Source organism: Squalius cephalus (genome assembly GCF_949319135.1).
Source record: "Squalius cephalus genome assembly, chromosome: 7".
Taxonomy (NCBI): Eukaryota; Metazoa; Chordata; class Actinopteri; order Cypriniformes; family Leuciscidae; genus Squalius; species Squalius cephalus.
Window position 1 is genome coordinate 3842471 of NC_137128.1, and position 23011 is coordinate 3865481.

Genomic DNA, 23011 nt, shown 5'->3' on the forward strand with positions numbered 1-23011 from the left:
TGTAATTCATAAAAAAGCTATTATAAGAGCATTAAGTCACATCCAGAAAAATGAATGGATCTCTATGGGGCCTCTGCTGGAAGTATATGGTAATTACACTTTGTGGCTAAAACTATATTAGCTACAAAAAAACATCTAACCAGCAGATGGCAGAATTATGCATCTAACACCTAGATCAATATCCAGAAACAACTCATAGTTAAATTTGATCATCATTAATGTGTTTTTTTCATAAAAATATTATATTTCATATGTATGCTAATGGTGTAGTTGAGGAATTTTGCAGTAAATAGGTAAAAAAGTACTTCATATCCCCCAAAACACAGCATTAATGAATAGATGAGAAGTAAACAAAAAAAAAACATATATTATTTGTATAATTAAAAATGTATATTTTTTGTACAATTTCTCTATCAATTGTTGGGGTCATATCCCAAAGACCAGATTTGTAAACAGGAAACGAAGACCTTATGAGGGTTAACTACCGGTAATGCTGTTTACAAATACAATCATATTATTATAAGTGGGTAAAAGCCAAGTTCACAAATATCAGGGTGCAGGACCCACCCTTTCTATAATTATATCCAAACAAGTTACAATAAAAGTCAATAAACCAGGTATTATTTTTGAATATTTTAATTAAACACATTTCTCAACGTGACGTTAGCCTTTAATAAAACTGCAGCAGATCTAATCTATTAAACAGTGGCAAAGTAAACAAGCTTTTAGATATTTTAAGAGAAAGACAAAAGGTATTTTAGCTGTTGATTTGGTTATGAAAAACGTTTATTCTTGCTACTGCTAGCCTTTTTTACTCCATCTGGCACGAACCCAGAGTCTCCGCTGGGTAACATCGGACGGAAAACGGTAAAACGAGATTTCATTTTCATTCGATGACTTGTGGTTGCATCTCGGGACAAAACAAAAATAACGTTATGTATATTAACTGAAAGGTTAACTTCTAAGACCGTGAAGCTGAAACGCGGGCTCGTGAGAGATTTCATGTTTGTCATGATGACGTCTAAAGTCCCCGCCAAAGGATGTAGTCCCTTTTAGCAACTTGTTAGCAACCACCGTTTTTAAGACACAATAAAGTTTAAAAAAACCACAAGCAGGCTTTGTTAACCACAGACCTTATTTCAGGCGATTTAGCAAAAACCCATTCAAAAAACCCATAGACTTTAGGGCGAGGGAACCCGTAGTGCTAAAAAGCTAACTCACTTCTGCGTTTTGGCCTACAAAGTGACGTCATAACTTCGGCACTCTATATCGCTGACTGACTAATGATCTGCTTTTATTTAATTTTTTTATTCAAAATATTCACAAATTTGTTAGCTATGGCATGAAATATTTGATATTCCGATTGTCAAATATATGCAAGTGAAAGTGTTATGTTGTTTAAACACCTTTATAACGATCGCGTTAGTTGAGCCGTCATGTTAGTTTGTGCCACTGTTCAGAGAATCGGATCTGTTGGATTTACAGCACGTGAATGAATCCACGTCTCCCGAAATACATGAAAGTAAGTGGCCGGTGAACTGGGAGAAGAATAGAGTTAACTTTAAAGTTACTAACACAACGTGTAACTTACACAATCTGATATGAATCAAATTTGTCGTCTAATTATAATGGAAATTATTATTATTTCTGCTTCCATAGACATCAGTGTGTATTTTACAGATTCTAAATGTATTGTTTTTTTAGTACTTGGGTGAATTTAAATGTCTGAAACCTAAAATAAACATTATGTGGTTAAAAACACTGAATAATTGTGATATTTGACAGCGCCTGAGTGGCGCGCGTCCATCTCTGGCTCAACGCCAGCCAACTGCGAAAGCACATTTGAATTTAGCAGTTGATCACGTGATGCACTGGCCGTTCTATCATACGCTCCAGGGACTATGGAGGGATTATTGCTCCCTCTTATTATGAGCTCCCTCTGCTGTCCATAAGGTGCCTCTGCGCACCAGCCATTTCAAACCCAGCCTCCAGTATTTGGGCCACGCCTCCTTATTTGCATACACTCCTCAATCCTCAAATGCCCAATCCTAAATCCCCAAATTCCCAATCCTAAATGGCTAAATGATTAAATGCTCAATCCTAAATACCAAATTCCCAATCCTAAATCCCTAAATGCCCAATCCTAAATCCTAAATGGCTAAATGACCAAATACCCAATCCTAAATACCAAATTAATTTTCGACTTAGACTTTTAGTTTTCGACTTAGACTTTTAGTTTCAAATTTAGACTTTTAGTTTTCGACTTAGACTTTTAGTTTCAAATTTAGACTTTTAGTTTTCTAGTTTTCTTTTAGTTTTTTTTTAGTTTGTTTTTTGTTGTTGTGTTCTGCTTGGTTAATACTTTTTGTGTATTGACGTCTGTATAAGCATGTATTCTCTTTCCCCTACGACAGTTTTGTATGCTGCAGTTTTTTGTAAATAAAAAAAATAATAAAAAAACAACCACGGATCAACCACGGGCGCTACACACACACACACACACACACGGGTCAGCTCCTCATCCTCCAAGTCCAGCAGGGGGCGCTGCACACACACGGGTCAGTTCACAGTCAGTCCGCCAGTGACTCACCCTGAAGAAGAAGCTCTTTAACTGAAGATGAGGACAGGTTTACTGCAGCCCAGGTAAATATCAGTTATGTTTTTCAGTGTTTCACACAGTGATAATGCTGCAGGTGTGAGTGTATGTGTGTGTGTACGCTCGTGCGCGCGCCTGTGTGTGTGTGTACGCTCGTGCGTGCGCGCGCGCGTGTGTGTGTACGCTCGTGCGTGCGTGTGTGTGTGTGTGTGTGTGTGTGTGTGTGTAGTCGGAACTGTCATACGGAACCAGTATGGTTATCTTCTCACTGCTACGGTTAGTGCTGCCGGCAGAATGCAGTCTTATTCGAGAAAAATAACTGAAAAGATATGAACTGAATTAAACAGAATCGCTTTTCTCAAGTGCAAACAGTTTCCAGTAAGAGCAAATAAAATGACCATATCTATCTGAAGGCAAGCTCTTCTGACTTTAAGCTTACAAAACACAAAATAATGATCACAAACGCCACACAAAATATTCTCAATCAGCTAAAACAGGACTCTGAGTCTGTGAAGTATTGCACCGCACACAGTCGAGTACAGATACCGCAGACGTCTGGACTCTGGAGGTGTTCTTCACGCAGGAAAGCCAGTCAGTGGCAGGACACACCTGGACTCTGGCGAACCCTTGCTGACTGTCTTCTCCCCAAGTCCACACTGGATTGAGGACAGTATTTACACACTTCTGGCCACACACACTAAAACACACTAACATGCGCCAGGATTCCAGTTTTGGATGGGCCTTAAATTGAAAACATTAAACTAAAAGTAAAAACGTTAAATTAAAAACGTTATCCAATCACTGTTTAACCTAATAAAAATGACTGACAAATATACTGTTATATTATCTGTCTGTATACATAATATAGCCTAGATTTTAATAGCTTGATGCTCTTTAAATATTCGTTGTAAAACGTTTCGGTGCATATATAGGACGGACCTATTTTGTATAAATTGTATCTTAATTTTGATCAATGTTTTATCAACCAATTGACCCTCAGACGGTCAATTTTCGGACGGACATTTTCTGTTTTGAATTTCTAAAAATCACAGCTTCATTGGAATGTTACAACACTTGGTGACTTTTATTAGCCTGGGTGCCAGCCCGAACCCCGCCCACAATATTTTTTGGTCGGGAAGTTCGGTCTGGACTCGCTCCGTTGAGGAGCTATTATGCCCGAACAAAAATTGTTCGGACCAATCAAATTGTCAGGGCGGGCTTTATACGATGATGGACAGATGAGCAACGGTAACGTAATCACCTACGTCACCAAAGAGTGCTTGATTTGAATTAGTTTACAACAAAGACGAGTGCAGCTGGAGAATTGAGATTTCACGAGTTCACATTTACAAATAAGTCAGATAGAATAAATGCATATATAAGATTTCACGAGTTCACACAAATAAGTCAGATAGACTAAATGCGTATATGACGTGCTGTCCGAGGGCTGTGGGTTCGGTAGCCATACTCCCCCGTGTTCCTGGTTGTGAGAGAACAAGACAAGAGTGAGGATTCGGGGTGGTGGAGGGATGCTGAAAAACTGTCAAGGAGTGTTAGGTAAGTTGACAGAGTGAATATGCTTCCTCATGCTGATATAGGGTAACGTTAGACATGGTATTGTTTGATGACAAGTTGATATTGGATTGATTATTTGTACGTGCTCCTCCCGAACTTTGTTTATGAAACATCATGTGTAGATTCCGCCATCGCGTCTGTTATAGAAGATATCCACAGCGCATTCATTTTAAAAGAGGAACAGAGAGCCGCGACATTTTGTTGGTTGAAAATATGAATGAAGAACATGCGTCATTTACTCCGTTGCTCTGATTGGTTGTAGGTCTATCCAATTGAGTGCAGAGTTTTTTTTTTTTCCTGGTTCGGTTGAGACACGCCCCATAATCAAATCTCTATGGAGCAGTCTCAGACTCACATTCTGACTAGAATATGAGTATGACGAAGTCAGGCTAGACTTATGACATTAGGCATGTGAACACACACAAAAAAAAATTAGGTCATGAGCCGAGCATGCCAAGTCGTCGCAAAAAAAAAAAGTCACACTTGTGGTCTTCGGTCAAAAATGACCCCCATAGAAAATGAATGGGAAATTGACAAAAAATCTAAAAATCTAAAAAATTTATAAATAATAATTTTTAAATATTATTTTACATAAAGTGTTATAATTGAATGAATTGAATTTTTTGTTACAAATTCTGTAAAAAACAAGTAATAAAAACTCGGTGAGTGTTTTAGCGCAATTTTCTGACCTCATGGGATCACAACCATAGACTGTAAAAAAAGATGGACGACGCCCCTTCGCTCTCTTCCATTGATGAGAACTGAAGCCGCCAGAGTCCCGATATGGCGCTGACATATTGGAACTTGAGTGTGCGCAGTAGCGATCTCGGGAGCAGACCTGCGCAGTCGTGAGCAGGAAGTAAAGCCGCGAAAATCAACGCTCCGCCCTCACTCTCGCAGAATGCACCGAGGGAGAGTGTATTCTGCACACTTTTTAAAAAAAATATTGCAGTACGACGAGAGGCTTGTTAAAATAAAGTAAATACAATCTCCTCAGTCCTCTGAAGATTCCGAAAAAAATGTCCGTTGGTGCTTCAGTGACTACTTCGCTCGAGAACCTGTCAATCACAGCTGTCAATCATGACGTTACACCACCACATCACATAACTAACTAAAAAACAACTTATTTTTGAAACAGACACTTGAACTTACATCAGCGTGATAAAAACGACAGCAAATGAAAGAAACCACCTTTGGAAAAAAGATATTTGAAGTGTAATTTAATTGTTTAGTTGGTCTCACGTCCCGTTGAATAACACGGGGAGGCGGGGCTTATGACCTATACTAGGACCAGCCACCAGGGGGCGATCGAGACGTTTTGGCTTCACTTTTAGGGCTTGTGCGGCACGCTTGATCACAACACTAAGAGATAGTAAATCTTTTCCTGGATTTTTTTTGTGCGTTCTCGAGATTAGACCTTCCTTAACATAATGCCGAAAACCCGAAGTCTCTAGGTGGTCTGGTTGAGGAGTAGATAGAAGTGCAAGATTGGTGCGCACAGACAGAACAGAAATCATGAGTTAACAATCGCAATTTTGTCCGGTGGAAAATTGCGCTAAAAAAAAAGTAAATGTGTCCATAAACAGCTGGGGAATTCACATGCCTCTCCATAGAGAGCTGTACATGCCATCTAGTGGTTACACCATGCTTCTACGCTTTCTCTCCATACTCTCACCAGATGGTGCTAATCTGCTTCAAACACTTTTTTTAAAGGCCTAGACTCTATATTAAACTAAGATACAGCATTAAAAAAAAAAAAAAAAAAAAAAAAAAAAATATATATATATATATATATATATAAATATAGTTTTTAAAATTATTTTCAATGGTAAAAATAGACCATAAATATTGCATAAATATTAATAATTCAATAAAATTCTGTCAAAATACAAAATTAAAAAGAAAAAATATTATAGAACAAAAATAAATTGCATTGGTTTTACTGGGATGGAGGAAGTTTCATTTTTTGGTGTCCGGTCACTTCTGACCGGGAAGGCCCAGGATGTGACTCCGAAACGAAGACCGTCTGAGGGTTAATAAATAAGAAGCAAATATATAGCAGACAATGTAATAAGGTGCCGTCGCGATCACTTGCATTGCACGTGAACTGGAGGGCGCCGAAACTCAGCTTGTGCCTCACAGATTTGAGAAATATAGGCTATATATTATAGAAAGTTTGCAATGTCTACTTTTAAATGAAAATATTCAAAACCAAAAGCAGGGATGTGATTTTTCCGGATTAATCCGGAATTCCGGATTTTCCGACCTGAAAATGTGACCTACGTGAATCATGCAGATCTGTAAAAAAAAAAAAATCTCACAGCCGTCACCATGGTAACCCGGGACGGAACCACAATCACGGGCAACAGGGCCACACCGGGCGGTTTTTCACGTCAATTTGGGTGACAAATTCATCTGAAGCCTATTTCATAGTTTAATGTGAGGGACAGAAGTCTATTTACATCAATAAAGTATACGGAAACTCGTTTTCCCTCCTCTGCGGCTGTCATTCTCCATTCAGTATTCAAACAGCGCGCGCGCCTCGTCCGGTTACAGCAGGGTGCACGGTAAAACTCTCTCCAATATGATATCCACATTATAATGCATGATCTGTAGATACAAGGCTGTGGATTTGCATACAATGACTTTATTTTGTTGGAGTTTGTTGCTGTTTTTAAACGACTCGCTACCGTGTGCCTGTTACTAACAGTGTTAGATCACACACATCACAAGGACTATGAATCGGCATCAAACGCACAATAACTGGAATTTAAAACTGTGAAGAAACAAATGATCAATAAACTGTTGGACAGATGTGCCGTGAACTTTTAAATGCGCACTTGTGCAGCGCAGCGCTGAACACTGTGACTCCATGTTGCTTTGAGCACATCATTCTGCGCCCGCGATGTGCATACGCGCTTTGTGCGCTCTGTTTTGAAGCGTTTTATATAGGGATCGACCGATATGCATTTTTCAGGGCCGATGCCGATACCGATTATTACAGATCAAGGAGGCCGATAACCGATATGTGTCTAGTGTAAAAATGAAAATTAATGTCAAAATTAAGAATAAAAAGGCCTCTGACAAAGACTCTTTATATTATTTTAACATATCTTTAATTCTGAGAACTGTTCATAATAACAACATTAATGTTAATAATAACAACAAACATAAAAAGTGCTGGGAGCATCCATCAGCAGCATTCTGTAAACAAAGTAAAACTTAAAGCAAATTTAAACAGCAACAAATGAACAAATAATGGAAAATAAATGTAATCTCTCTGAAGTTTTATAAAGTAAATTAAAATGGGTAACAATTAGTAGTCCCAATCCAGCAGCACCAGGTTGTGGTGCAGAAGCAGAGCTGCTCGGCATGCTCTCCAGTGAGCCTGCTTCTTCTTTTGTCATAAATTGCAGACACTTAACTGAAGACACGCTCACTAGGGACTGATGAGGGTGGTGAGCAAAGACATTTTCTTGCTTCTTTGACAAGTAGCTTGAAGCGCCCTTCATTCTGTCTCCACCACTGGAGTGGATCCCCCTTACGCCGGTCAATCACTGGCTTTTTGAGGTACTGATGTAACTCTTCTTCAATACTGTCCTTGTCTGACAGATCACCAGTATGGGGACCAAGAAGAGAACTGAAGATCTTGTCTATTTGGCTATGGCAGGGTGTCTCTTCTCTCCTTTGCCTTTTAGAGGCTTGGTTCTTTGGCCTTGTTTAGTGTAGAGGCAGAGGAGAACGCATGACTCTTGAAACATGGATCCAAAAGACATGCTAGAACCACATTTTTTGAGTCTTCAAGTTTGGCGAATCGCTTGATTAGGCTCTCCCTCATTACCTCCCTGAGCGTTCTGATGCCCTGTGTTGATGGCCCTTTATCTTCAAGTAGCATCTTGAGCACTGTCACACAGGGAATGATGCTGGATGCAGATGAGTTATTGTAGCTCACTTCTAGTGTCACTTCCTCAATTGGGATGAGTGTTTCAATCAAATTGGACACAATGTCCCACTGGTAGGCAGTTGGACATGTAAAACCGCCGTGTTCCCCAGAGTAGACATTAAGAGCACGCTTTTGTTCAAATGCCCTTTGCAGCATGTGGAGTGTTGAATTCCACCTTGTTGGGACTGCCTGGATTAAGTTGTGCTCTGGTAGGCCAAGGTCCCTCTGGATGTTTCTCAGATCCCACCACTGATGACCTGTTGGATATGGCTTCGCTTCTTGATCCCAGCTTCAAAACCCAATACATTGACAGTAGGGCTGCACGATTATGACAAAAATCATAATTGCCGATTATTCCCTTGAAATTGTAATTGCGATTATTATTTACGATTATCACAATTTACATTGAATATATATATATATATAATATATATATTATATATAATATAGGCATATTATTAAGTTGGCTTGAGAGAGCCAACTTACTGAAATCCTATTTAAACTTAATATTATTATTATTCTTCTGTGAAAAACTGTTGACTCAAACTCGTCCTAGAGCTTTAACTCTACATACTCCAAACTCGGCTCAGACACTCAAACTGATCTGAAGTTAGTTGCTATATCTTTTCAGACTGATCGGACTTACGGTTTTCCTAAAATGCCGATCAAAACTCGGAAAAACTCCCATTGACTTACACTGGGGAGTTCTAAAAAATTCAAATCCAGATTCAAACTCACCAACCGACAAAAATTTAAATCTAAACACCTTGAAGACTAAACCAAACTGCCGTTCTATATACTATATGAGCCATTGAGACTCATTTAAACTAATGAACTCTAAACTCATACACTTATAAACTAATTAACTTATAAACTCATGAATTCATAGACTTATGAACTCTTAAACCCATAAATTAATAAACTCTGAACTCTTAAACTCATTTAAACTTATAAACTCTAAACTCATTTAAACTTATAAACTAAACTCAAAAACTTGTACACTTATAAACTCATCCATTTATACACTTATAAACTCTAAACTCATAAACTCTGAGTGTGTGTGTGTGTGTGTGTGTGCGTGAACACACACACACACACACACACACACACTCTTAACTCATTTAAACTTATAAACTCAAAACTCAAAAACTCGTAAACTACTTTAAACTTCAAACCACTTTAAACTTCTTAAGTTTAAAGCTTCCAGCTCCCAAGCAACTCCATAGCAACCAAACTTGAGTACCCTAGCAACCGTTTTGCAAGACCTATATCTCTGTATCGTATAGAGATGAGGTTTGGCTCATTTGACTCATGCTAGCAAACAGCACTTCCAACATGCTACACATGCTAGCAGTGAATAGCTACATGCTAATAGCGATTAGTTAAATGCTAAATCATGCCAAGATCATGCTAAGAACTCTATAAAAACTCCATAGTAGCCATCTGTGACAACTACCAAGCACCTAGTAACACCATAGCAATCGCCCAGAACACCCTAGCAACCGCCTAGCAACCGCCCAGAATACCTTAGCAACCGCCTAGCAACACCATAGCAACCACCCAGAACACCCTAGCAACCGCCTAGCAACCACCCAGAACACCCTAGCAACAGCATAGCAACCACCCAGAAAACCCTAGCAACCGCCTAGCAACCACCCAGAATACCTTAGCAACCACCTAGCAACACCATAGCAACCACCCAGAACACCCTAGCAACCGCCTAGCAACCACCAAGAATACCCTAGCAACCGCCTAGTAACCACCCAGAATACCTTAGCAACCGCCTATCAACACCATAGCAACCATCCAGAACACCCTAGCAACCGCCTAGCAACCACCCAGAACACCTTAGCAACTCACTAGAAAACCCCCAACAACTTTTTAACTTTAAACTACTTTAAACTTTAAACTAATTTAAACTTTAAGCTAATTTAAACTTTAAACTACTTTAAACTTTAAAATAATTTAAACTTTAAGTTAATTTAAACTTTAAGCTAATTTAAACTTCAAACTAATTTAAACTTTAAGCTAATTTAAACTTTAAGCTAATTTAAACTTCAAACTAATTTAAACTTTAAACTAATTTAAATTTCAAACTACTTTAAACTCCAAACTATTTTAAACTTCTTCAAACTTTCTGGTCCGGCTTTCTCAAGCCAACTTAAAGTTTGTCTCGACGAACTTTTTAATCTAGTTATACTTATATTACTTAAAAATTGTGAACACACACACTCTGTCCCCTTTACTTAACATGCACATAAATTGTAAGAATATGACTAATAGTAAAGACTACTAAGAAATAAACATTAGGCCTATGCTAAAGCTATTAAATAGCAGTCCCAAACTAGCTTTTGTTAAAGTCCCCATGAAATCAAAATTGACCATATTTACTTTGTTTGCCTAAATTGATCGTTTTGTGGTGAACAATTCATCCATGCAAGTCAATCCACACAAAAAAAAATTTTTGGCTTCGTAATCTTTAATCAAAATCTGAAAATGCCCCTCCCCTCTGCTTTGGAGGACCTTCCCTGATGACGTAGGTTTGAGGACTTGGGTTGTGAAACGCTTAACCACTCCCCTCAAACCGTTAGTCTGTTATGAGCAGAGATGGAGAGGAGGAGCGCTAGAGTAATACCCCGCCCTCTGTTCAATATTCCGTTTCACTGGGAAATACGTCACAACACTGGAGAAAAGTCGTTTGCAACTTCCGGTTCACGGGGACTTTAATACAATGTTGGTATGAGCCACTATAAAAAAATAACACAAAGTGAAAATAAAGTGGCATTTTGGGGTTAATATTGAAACGACAGTTACCATGGTGAATAGTAGAATACACAATATTAACAACTGTTAATGAAACGTGGAAACTGCTCCTGGTGAATAGAATGAAAATTATCCCAGCATGCAAATCCTTCTCAGCTAACACACGACGTACCAGTAACGTGATTTATTGGTATTTTACTTAATTTCGTGACTTACTAATTTACAACGTTGCATGCTCGTAGTTTCCTTTGCACTTATACACAGCGCGCGCCGCCACATTTGCGCGTGCATTTGAAGAGTATGCGCTAACCATAGGCGCTAACGAGCACAGTATAACGGCTGAAAGGACAGGAACGTCCATTTTTCTGAGGTGAAAGTCTTTTTATTTCAGCGTACAAATACGTCACTGCATGGTAGTTCCTATTGTGCTGGGTTTTCTGAAGTAGTTGTGATTCGCCTCTCATAACATGCTCTAAATGCACGCAGAGTTTTTTTTTTTTTTTGGTAATCGCGGCTTTGAACGATTACGTAATCGTGGCATCCATAATCATAATCGCGATTAGAAATTCAGTTAATTGTGCAGCCCTAATTGACAGCGACAAGACAGAGGGAATACAAGCCAGAGCTGTATCTGAGCTGGAGTCTTTGCTGACCGTACAGTATCCAGCAGCATCGGTTCAACAGCCTACATCTGCCTCCACATCACAGAGCCCTGACGCAGAACAAACCCCACACAAGAAAGTAAAGAAATCACTTGCCAGCTTTTTGAAAACCTCAGGTGGTGTTTGTTGTGCATCTGCAATTTCAGGATCAACTTCCTTTTCTCTAAAAGAGGCAATAGAAGGGGAATTGAAGGGATACGTGTCCACACCAAATGCAGAAAGTGAGGTGAATCCCTTGGAATGGTGGAAAGTCCATGAGGCAAACTTTTCAAGAGTTAGCCAACTTGCTAGAAAGTACTTGTGCATTCCAGCCACAAGTGCTCCCTCAGAAAGAGCTTTTAGCACTGGTGGCAATATTGTCACATGCCAGAGGGCAACTCTCAAGCCAGATAAAGTCAATCAACTAGTTTTCCTCTCTAAAAATTTGTGATTGGGATCAGTCATACTTTACGTTCTTAGGATATATACTTTACACAAATGTGAAAGGTTTGTTCTAAAGCTGCTAAGTTTAAAAGAGTCAGGATTCATGTTTGCACCTTTGGTTGATTGTTTGGTTCTGAATCACATTGCACTTTTAAAAAAAATACTTAAGAGATTATAAAAGGTAGTTTACATTTTGTATTTGACTTTTCTTTATTAAGCTATTTATTGTGTTGTGTTTTACCTTTTGAAGCAAATGCTATAGTCTCTGACTGTACTTACATTTATAACTAGTTACATTTTATTTAAACATTTTTATTTAACCTTTTTAAAATAAGCTTACATTTTTTCATTGTTTTTGATGCATCTGTTTATCTATATTTTTCATGCTAGATGCTACCTCAAAAAAAAATAGAAAGAGAAAAACATGCTGACAAGGGTTTTGCTCAGGGTTTACAGCTGTTGCCAATGTTTGATTTTTTTTTAAAACAATGTTCATTTTGTGATGAGAAGTCTTTGATTGTAATGCAAGTCCTGTTGAATGTTCTTACTTTGCACAATTGCACTTCCATTAAATATGATTAAATTGATTAAAATATGCTACTTTGTCATTTTTTTCCCTTTTATGTTTTGTTACCTTGTATGGCTATATTGTTTTAAATGGGGGTATTCGTTTGCTTGTATTGCGGCTCAGTAATTTTCAAAATAGTCTTAAAAATCAACATGAAAAAGAATCGTGATAAAATCGTGAATCGTGATTTTTCCGTATTTTTTCCATATCGACCACCCCTACTACTCAGTTTGAGGAACATTATGAGATGCTGCAACTGTAATTCCTCAGCATCAGCATTAACAAGTGCATGTCCATCAACTGATTATTTTACTTATAGGCCTACTTATTTATTTATGGTAAATGGTAAATGAACAGCATTTATATAGCGCTTTCACAGACCCAGACCTTGCCAACCTTGAAAAACTTTTTTGAGTAGCAACTTACTGATTTATTGTCGAAGTTCTACTTCATGAACACGCGGAAAAATATGCTATTACCACTGTCTTTGATGTCAATTTGGCTGGTTGGGCATTAGTATACTATAGTGTATCGTTTAGTTCACATGCTTACCAATCACTTCACCTGGTCCTAGGCCATTGTCATTTCCCCACCCACCACCATATTCAGTTATTCAACATATAAATCCACTATGAAGGAAGCAAGAACATTTTTAATGAAAAATTATATATCCACATCATAGAACATTCACTTCAACTTGGACATCTGACAAAAGGGAAGTGAAAATCCCAAAAGGTTTATGACCCTTATCAGAGACCTTCATAGACCTTCAACATCATATAAATAACTCAAAATCACAGAAGAAAATATGTCCTTTTGAACATTGACAATTGGCAAACTATTGAAAGAAAGATAAAATCACTAAAGCTGTGCCATGTCCTTTCTTAATAAACATTTTACTGTTGAGATGCATCACTTGTGGCAGTGGCAGCTGCTCTAGACTGTTTTGCCTCATAGGTAGCTGACTTGGCCTTCCTGAGAAGCTTGTCGCTGAAGTCCACCATGTGGCAGACAGTGCCCTTAGCAGCCATGCTCACCTTTTTCATAACCAAAGCACTGATCATATATCAGTGCTCAGGCTGGCTCTGTATTGGGTCTTGTTCTTGGTAACAAGACTGAAAACCCTCTCACAGTCAGCATTGCTATGGAATATTTCTAGTATTCCAAGTAAAACTGCTGAGAGCTTGGCGAAGACCTCCCGGCCTCCCCTCTTCAACAGGCCGATGTCTCTCCAGGCCTCATCAATATGTTTCCTGAGGATGCTGGAATCAAAGCTGGTGGTTTGATACACCCTGAACTCATCCTCTACCTGATCCACTGTTACACTGCCCGGCAAAATGGAAGGAAAGTGGCTGATGAAGAAGTTAACAGAACAGAATTTCACTTCTCTATGTCGGCCACAACAGCATGCATAAGCAGCTCATCCCCAAATGGAAATTTAGAAGGCATGTAGTCAGCTGCAGATGAAAAGAACTTCCTCACATCCCTATAGAATGGCTTCATCTCTAAGTTACCCTGGCTTTGGATAAAGACTTGGGTCTCATGCCCAATTGAGAGTTCCTCGTCAGGCAGCTGCTTTTTACTTGTGATGGTTGGCCTGATAGCTCAACCAATTTCCTTCAACATAGTGATGACATGCTCAGGCTTACAGAATGAAAGCAATATCTTTTGCAGTTGCAGCTCCAAAGTTGGAAGCAGAATATGTAAGCATGGCTCATCTTTTTGAAGAATTTGGTTGCTGATGTCAAAGACTGGTATGACCCTCTTCAGAAAGAGTGAATACACCTGTGAACATAGGGTTGGTAAGGAACTGAAGAACCTTTTCAGGTTTTGTCAGATCCTTTTTCTCTTCTTTCTCTGTTCTTTCCGCCTTTGTTTTTTCTTTTTCTTTTGCAGCTCTTTTTCCAATTTCGTTTTGCTTGAAGAGGAAATTGGTCAAGTCAAACTCTGCAGCAAGATGTCCAGGAGCTTTAGGCTTCTGGTTAGGACCAGGTGGAGGTGCAGACAGCTTTGGTAGCATAGCCATAGAGGATAGATTGAGCTGCACTGTAGCTGGCATGCTGGTGGAGGGTGTGGCATTTGGCTTCTGGGTAGTACCAGGTGGAAGCTTTGGCAGATTGGAGGAACCTGAGGACTTTGTCCTCTTTTTCTTTCCAGTACTTTTTCTTAACAGTAAGAGCATCCCACTGTTGCAATAAACGGTTCACACACTGCCCCAGAGACAGCCATCTTGTGGAGGCCAGCTTAAGGATCTTTCTCACCTCTGTGTCACACATGATTTGAATATCACATAGGCTTGGCTTTCTCTTGCTGCTTTTGTCTAGATAGTAATAGATGGTAATAAGGAAGTCTTCGATGTTCACACTAAGCTGCCTGGATGCCCTCTCTGCAGCTAGATGTATCAGGTGGCAGGGACAACCAACTAGGTAGATATGCGGATGTTGTGCCTTCAAAAAAGCTGCTACACCTTTCCCCAAACCTTGCATAACTGAAGCATTGTCAGCTGCAAGGCTGACACAATTTGACCATGGTATGCCTCTCTTTGTCAGTTCACCATCAAGCAATTCAAATATTGCTCTCCCAGTAGACTCTCTTGATTCACAAATCTTGAGCAACATCACAACTACCCTACCTAGACTGGCATTAAAAATCTTCACTACAATGGGGTACATTTTTATGTCCTCCATATCTGTGCTCCCATCTGTAGCAAGGCTGTATGGAGAGTGCTTCATTGCTTCTGTAATGCACTCATCATCATGCCAGGCCATTGTTTTTACTATGGCAGCAGTCTTAGTTCTGCCACAGCCATACTGTTTGGCTATTTTACTATCAGGAAACATTTTCTTAAACAGTTGTCCGGCATGGTCTGCAGCAGCTAATGGCAGGTTGTGTTCTACAATGAATATAGTGTAAAGGGTTTCTGCACGGATTGGTCTCAAATCTTGTGGTTGTACGAAGAATGAGTTAATTATAGGCACTGAGTCTGTAGCAGACACAATTTTTTAATGTTTTTCCCCTCCACGTGCCGTCGACAGTCTGCAAAACGCATACGCACACACACACACACACACACACACACACACACACACACACACACACACACACTAAAGCTTCTCTTTATAATTTTAGGTTAGACTGTAAAAGTGATTAGGCAAAACTATGATTTCACCGGATTCTAAAAATATCACTTGCTCTGCACTACTACGCTATACTTTTTTTCAGTACACTTAATTTTTTTTGTTCATGATCAATATTTAATTGTATGTTATGTATGCTTATATAAACTAATAACCATAAATTTAATTGTATTCAATTGTTTAATTAAAAGGGAACCAACATTTCATATGATAGCTATATTATTACCTGTAACTCCTTGGTGGCTAATGTCAAAATTATAATTACACGAAGTGCAAAAGGCATGATTGGGCAGTTTAGAGGGGTGGAGGCAGGGCAACTGCTCCTGATATTTTGTCAGGAACTTCTGAGGGGCACAGACCCGCTTCTTTTTAGGTTTGCTGCATTCTCTCTCCCTGTCAGTGTCCTCGTCTGATGCCATTTTGATTTACTGCAAGGCACACACATACAGCATCCTCTTAACATCATGTAGGCCAGGAGTTGGGAACCTTTCTTGTCCAAAGAGCTATTTTTTAATTTTTGGTTAATGCATGATTTTTCCAAAAGAGCCACAGTAAAAAATAATCTAATATTATTATTAAAGACATGCTTTTTTTTCTAATTAAATTTCCAACAGTAGCCTAAGCTTTAGTTGTCCATAGACAACTAAAAACAAATATTCAGCAAACAATAAATAAGTTGCAATATGGAATTAATTGTGCAGGGCTTTCACAGTGAGGTTGAGTTACTGATGAGCATAAGTGTGTGAGAGAGAGAGAGAGAGAGAGAGAAAATGCACACAGTACTTACATCTACTCTGTTTACGTGAATACTCGACTTGGCATTTTGATATATTTCTGTGTTTATTTGGCTGTTTAGGCGCGCAACCGAAGACAAAAGCTTCTTGTCTGCGTTGCGCTCGGAGCGCGCGTGCGGCATGGCATCCTGTAAGCAGAATTCAGTTCTCTTTCACGACTTATCGCGCTTTTAACCCTCTGGGGTCTAAGGTGTTTTTGGGGTCCTTGAGATGCTCTGACATGCCCTGACATTTGTGCTTTTTTCAGTTGCTTATAAACATATTAATGGCAAAGGTGTAATTACACTCTATTTAGCACAAACAGGGCTACCGTACATGTTTGTATTTTTGAGAAAATAATGGTCACTTTTGGTCACAGTGGCCACAGCCGCTTCAGAGCCCGCTGCCGGCCTGGAGGCCTTCCCCAAGCCCCATCGCCCTGCCGGCGCCGCTTGCTGTCTGCTCCACCCACCCTGGGACTCCTGAGACACTGGAGCCCGACTGGTCGGTCCCCCGAGCTGCTGTCTTTTATATCACTGTATTAGTCCATTAAGCTACGTTAAACGTCCCGACAATAGGGGAATTCTGGAGCACGATGTATTGAATGAGTATCTCACCCATTGCTCTTAGAGTTCTCAACGGGTCGGCCCGACAAACCCGACAGGACCCGCGGGTTCGGGCCGGGTTCGGGTCAAAAATATAAGCAAATGACTCGGGTCGGGTCGGACCTCGGGCTTAATCTTTTCCGCTCAGTGAAAAAAACAAACAAAAAAAACATTTATTAATCATCGCTGCTGTTCACCGTAACGAAAGTCTGGCTGCTGCGTGCAACGTGCATCATGGAGAGGTGGGCGGGGACAGACCTGACACCGCTGCGTGCACGCCTTTAGCCTGGAGAAGAAGATGGAGTTGGTGAAAAGTAAACTTGCCACAGGTGAATTCACAAATCTACAGTGAATTCACAAATCTACAGGAGTGGGAAAATCAGAGGTCTGAAAAGTGTTTGGAGTGGTGCTGGAAAGGCGTGAACATTAAAAGTTGATTCGAATTCCCGTCTGCTGGTCATGATAATACGTGTATGAGAAAAAAAATGGCGCCGTCGGGCCGCGGGCCGGGTTCGGGCAGATAATTCATGTTGATGTGTCGGGTTACATCGGGTCCGGGCTTTAAAAGCCACGGGCCGGGTCGGGTCGGGTCGGGTTGTAATTTTCAGGCCCGCTGAGCACTCTAATTGCTCTATAGTCTTCTTCGTCAACAGCCATTTGCACCCCCTGCTGGTGAGGTCTACTAACAGCAGATGGAGATTATGAATCAACACACTGCTATTCCTGCAGTTCCCGGATGTGAAATGTTGAATTTTCTGATGAATTTGAACCACTGAATTTGTGGAAGAGAATTTGTAAAGAGAATTATTTTATTTCCATATACTTGTATTATAGAGGGTTGTAGTAGGAAAACTTTTAGATTGAGTGTGTAGGAAATGGGCAGTATTGCTTGGATTATTTGCTGCATACTGAATACTAATAATGTCTTTCTAACTTCTTTACTTCAACAGTTCAAATTTATGCAGCGATTATGATTCACATCTGCGGTGAAGCCATAGAAGTTCATCGGTAAATACAGGAACATTCCCACCTTTTTACAAGTGAACAAACCACTCGGATGCGCCATAAAACACATTACAGAAGAAATAAGTCCAGTTCAAACAAATACTGAGGGTATACAACTGCAAACATGGAAATGAAGGTTGTCAAAGAGGAGAGTGACAACATGAGTGAGGCATACAAAGATGAAGATACAGAGGAACAAAGAGGTTGGTGTCCATTCCTGATTCTTTTCACTTTCATTTAAATTTTCAGCTTAATTTGACTTGTGTACATCTTCATTTTAGACCTGGTGGAAGTTAAAGAAGAAAGTCAAGAGCTGAATGAAGTGGAGAAACAGGTGGAAGTTAAAGAAGAAAGTCAAGAGCTGAATGAAGTGGAGATGCAGGTGGAAGTTAAAGAAGAAAGTCAAGAGCTGAATGAAGTGGAGAAACAGGTGGAAGTTAAAGAAGAAAGTCAAGAGCTGAATGAAGTGGAGAAACAGGTGGAAGTTAAAGAAGAAAGTCAAGAGCTGAATGAAGTGGAGAAACAGGTGGAAGTTAAAGAAGAAAGTCAAGAGCTGAATGAAGTGGAGATACAGGTGGAAGTTAAAGAAGAAAGTCAAGAGCTGAATGAAGTGGAGAAACAGGTGGAAGTTAAAGAAGAAAGTCAAGAGCTGAATGAAGTGGAGAAACAGGTGGAAGTTAAAGAAGAAAGTCAAGAGCTGAATGAAGTGGAGAAACAGGTGGAAGTTAAAGAAGAAAGTCAAGAGCTGAATGAAGTGGAGATACAGGTGGAAGTTAAAGAAGAAAGTCAAGAGCTGAATGAAGTGGAGAAACAGGTGGAAGTTAAAGAAGAAAGTCAAGAGCTGAATGAAGTGGAGAAACAGGTGGAAGTTAAAGAAGAAAGTCAAGAGCTGAATGAAGTGGAGAAACAGGAGTTTGTCACAGGAGAGCATTCTTCTAATAGCTCACAGATTGAAACGCCTGGAGGAGATGTTTTCACCTGCCCAGAATGTGGAAAGAGTTTCAAAGTAAAAGGACGCCTTAAGGCTCACATGAGAGTTCACACTGGAGAGAAGCCGTACCCATGCCCTCAATGTGGAAAGGGTTTCAGATATAAAGGACACGTCCGCACTCACATGAGAATTCACTCCGGAGAGATGCCTTTCAAATGCCATCAATGTGGGAAGGGCTTCAATGAAAGAGGAAACCTTAAGGCTCACATGAGAGTTCACACTGGAGAGAAGCCGTTCAAATGTGAGCAGTGTGGAAAAACATTCAAAACCAACAAAAGCCTTAAGACACACAAACAGAATGATACTGGTGAACGTGAAAGGCCTTATTGCTGCAGTCAATGTGGAATGAGTTTCTCACAGAAAAAAAACCTTTCGAAGCACGCACTAGTTCACTCTGAAGAGAGAGCTTTCACATGCCATGAGTGTGGAAAGAGTGTCAAACGTAAAGGAGAACTTCACAGTCACCTGAGAATTCACTCTTCTGAGAAACCTTACACATGCAGTCAGTGCGGAAAGACTTTCAGATGGGCACAGATCTTCAAGAAACACATGCTCTCTCATGCTGGAGAAAGTCACTTTAACTGTGATCAGTGTGGCGAGGAGTTTAGTCTGGCAGAAAACTTGCAGACGCACCTGAAAACCCATGCGGATGAGAGGCCTTTCTTGTGTTCCTTCTGTGGAATGAGATTTCCACGACTGGACTATTTGAAGGAGCACCAGAAATTACATTCAGGAGTGAGTGCTCATGTGTGCACTGAGTGTGGGAATATCTTCACTAGTGCCACCTGTCTGAAAGAGCACAGGAGAATACATGTAGTCGTAGGAAAACCTCACAAGTCAGGAGAGAAATCTCACAAGTCAGGAGAGAAACCTCACAAGTGTTCCCAATGTGGGAAGAGTTTCTCCCAGGCAGGAAACTTGAAGACACATGCGCGAGTGCACACAGGAGAGAAGCCGTACCCATGCCCTCTGTGTGGAAAGGGTTTCAGATATAAAGAACAAGTTCGCACTCACATGAGAATTCACTCCGGAGAGATGCCTTTCAAATGCCATGAATGTGGGAAGAGCTTCAATGAAAGAGGAAACCTTAAGGCTCACATGAGAGTTCACACTGGAGAGAAGCCATTCAAATGCCATCAATGTGGGAAGGGCTTCAATCAAAGAGGAAACCTTAAGGCTCACATGAGAGTTCACACTGGAGAGAAGCCATTCAAATGTGAGCAGTGTGGAAAGACATTCAAAACCAACAAAAGCCTTAAGACACACAAACATAACGATACTGGTGAACTTGAAAGGCCTTATAGCTGCAGTCAATGTGAAAAGAGTTTCTCACAGAAAACAAACCTTTCGAAGCACGCACTAGTTCACTCTGGAGAGAGAGCTTTCACATGCCATGAGTGTGGAAAGAGTGTCAAACGTAAAGGAGAACTTCAGAGTCACCTGAGAATTCACTCTTCTGAGAAACCTTACACATGCAGTCAGTGCGGCAAGACTTTCAGATGGGCACAGATCTTCAAGAAACACATGCTCTCTCATGCTGGAGAAAGTCACCATAACTGTGATCAGTGTGGTGAACAGTTTAGTCTGGCAGAAAACTTGCAGACACACCTGAAAACCCATGCGGATGAGAGGCCTTTCTTGTGTTCCTTCTGTGGAATGAGATTTCCACGACTGGACTATTTGAAGGAGCACCAGAAATTACATTCAGGAGTGAGCGCTCACGTGTGCACTGAGTGTGGGAATATCTTCACTAGTGCCACCTGTCTGAAAGAGCACAGGAGGATACATTTAGTTGTAGAGAAAACTCACAAGTCAGGAGAGAAACCTTACAAGTGTTCCCAATGTGGGAAGAGTTTCTCCCAGGCAGGAAACTTGAAGACACATGTGCGAGTGCACACAGGAGAGAAGCCGTACCCATGCCCTCTGTGTGGAAAGGGTTTCAGACATAAAGGACACGTTCGCCCTCACATGAGAATTCACTCCGGAGAGATGCCTTTCAAATGCCATCAATGTGGGAAGAGCTTCAATGAAAAAGGAAACCTTAAGGTTCACATGAGAGTTCACACTGGAGAGAAGCCATTCAAATGCCATCAATGTGCGAAGAGCTTCAATGAAAGAGGAATCCTTAAGGCTCACATGAGAGTTCACACTGGAGAGAAGCCGTTCAAATGTGAGCAGTGTGGAAAGACATTCAAAACCAACAAAAGCCTTAAGACACACAAACATAACGAGACTGGTGAACGTGAAAGGCCTTATAGCTGCAGTCAATGTGGAATGAGTTTCTTACAGAAAACAAACCTTTCGAAGCACGCACTAGTTCACTCTGAAGAGAGAGCTTTCACATGCCATGAGTGTGGAAAGAGTGTCAAACGTAAAGGAGAACTTCAGAGTCACCTGAGAATTCACTCTTCTGAGAAACCTTACACATGCAGTCAGTGCGGCAAGACTTTCAGATGGGCACAGATCCTCAAGAAACACATGCTCTCTCACGCTGGAGAAAGTCACTATAACTGTGATCAGTGTGGAGAGGAGTTTAGTCTGGCAGAAAACTTGCAGATGCACCTGAAAACCCATGCGGATGAGAGGCCTTTCTTGTGTTCCTTCTGTGGAATGAGATTTCCACGACTGGACTATTTGAAAGAACACCAGAAATTACATTCAGGAGTGAGCGCTCACGTGTGCACTGAGTGTGGGAATATCTTCACTAGTGCCACCTGTCTGAAAGAGCACAGGAGAATACATTTAGTCGTAGAGAAACCTCACAAGTCAGGAGAGAAACCTCCCAAGTCAGGAGAGAAACCTCACAAGTCAGGAGAAAAACCTCCCAAGTCAGGAGAGAAACCTCACAAGTCAGGAGAAAAACCTCCCAAGTCAGGAGAGAAACCTCCCAAGTCAGGAGAGAAACCTCACAAGTCAGGAGAGAAACCTCACAAGTCAGGAGGGAAAACTCACAAGTGTTCCCAATGTGGGAAGAGTTTCTCCAAGTCAGGAAACTTGAAGACACATGCGCGAGTGCACACAGGAGAGAAGCCGTACCCATGCCCTCTGTGTGGGAAGAATTTCAGCACAGCAGGCGCTCAAAAGAGACATAGCACTAATAACTGTCCAAAGCTTCCAATGTGAGCACGCTTCGTTTCAACCCTGAACTCTTTCAGTGCATGGGTTTAAATTCAGATAAACTTCCAAATAATAAAGTTAACGTTCACAAGTTTTTGAGCATTCAAAGTTATTTTTTTTGCTATTGAAAAGATATGCACGAAGAACTGAGAAACTGAAAAGTGATCTTTCCAAAGTTAAAAGAGTTCCCTGTTGGAAGCGTGACCAACATCCCTGACAGTGTGTATGATGAGCATGGATGTTACTGTTATGATGGATGGATGCACTTTTTTGGGCTTCCAAATCTGATCCTCCATTCACTGCCATTGTAAAGCTTGGAAGAGCCAGGAAGTTTTTTAATATAACACTGATTAGTCTGAAAGAAGAATGTCATATACACCTAGGATGACTTGAGGGTGAGATTGAACTATCCCTTTAATCCCCTGAGGTCGGCAATCACGCCGGCGTGATCTGCTCGTTTTTTTTATATCAGTGCAAATTACTCTGTTGATTTTGATTTTACATACTTGTATTGTACATCATTCAAAACTGTTAAATGTCTTCTTTTATTTGTGTACACTCATAATAAAAACAAAATGTTGTGTTTTTCGTAAAACAAAGAAAATAAACATGATGCACGTTCTGCCGTCTCTCTCAATGTGAAACTCATTCAGAGAATGACCTGTAACTCAGCGAATGTTTGTCACACAGACTTGAAACGCATGTCTATACAACGCTTGGAATCTCTATTTTTAAAGTATGTAAATTATATAAAAAACAAATATTCTATTTTTAAGTAATCCATACGAAAGCAGCGGCATGTACAGTTTCTCAAACGCGTCCTCATTAAATTTAAGTTGAACACGCCTACGCG

At 40.3% G+C, this 23011-nt stretch overlaps 1 protein-coding gene across 1 annotated transcript; it reads left to right on the top strand.

Moving 5' to 3' along the window:
- Nucleotides 1-2501: 2501 nt before the first annotated feature.
- Nucleotides 2502-22780, top strand: LOC307161629 (uncharacterized protein). The gene is made up of 3 exons (XM_079876486.1): nucleotides 2502-2643; nucleotides 17996-18253; nucleotides 18332-22780. The coding sequence occupies exons 2-3, from the start codon at nucleotides 18175-18177 to the stop codon at nucleotides 22162-22164; spliced, it is 3912 nt and encodes a 1303-aa protein (XP_079732612.1). The 5' UTR covers nucleotides 2502-2643; nucleotides 17996-18174; the 3' UTR covers nucleotides 22165-22780.
- Nucleotides 22781-23011: the final 231 nt, after the last annotated feature.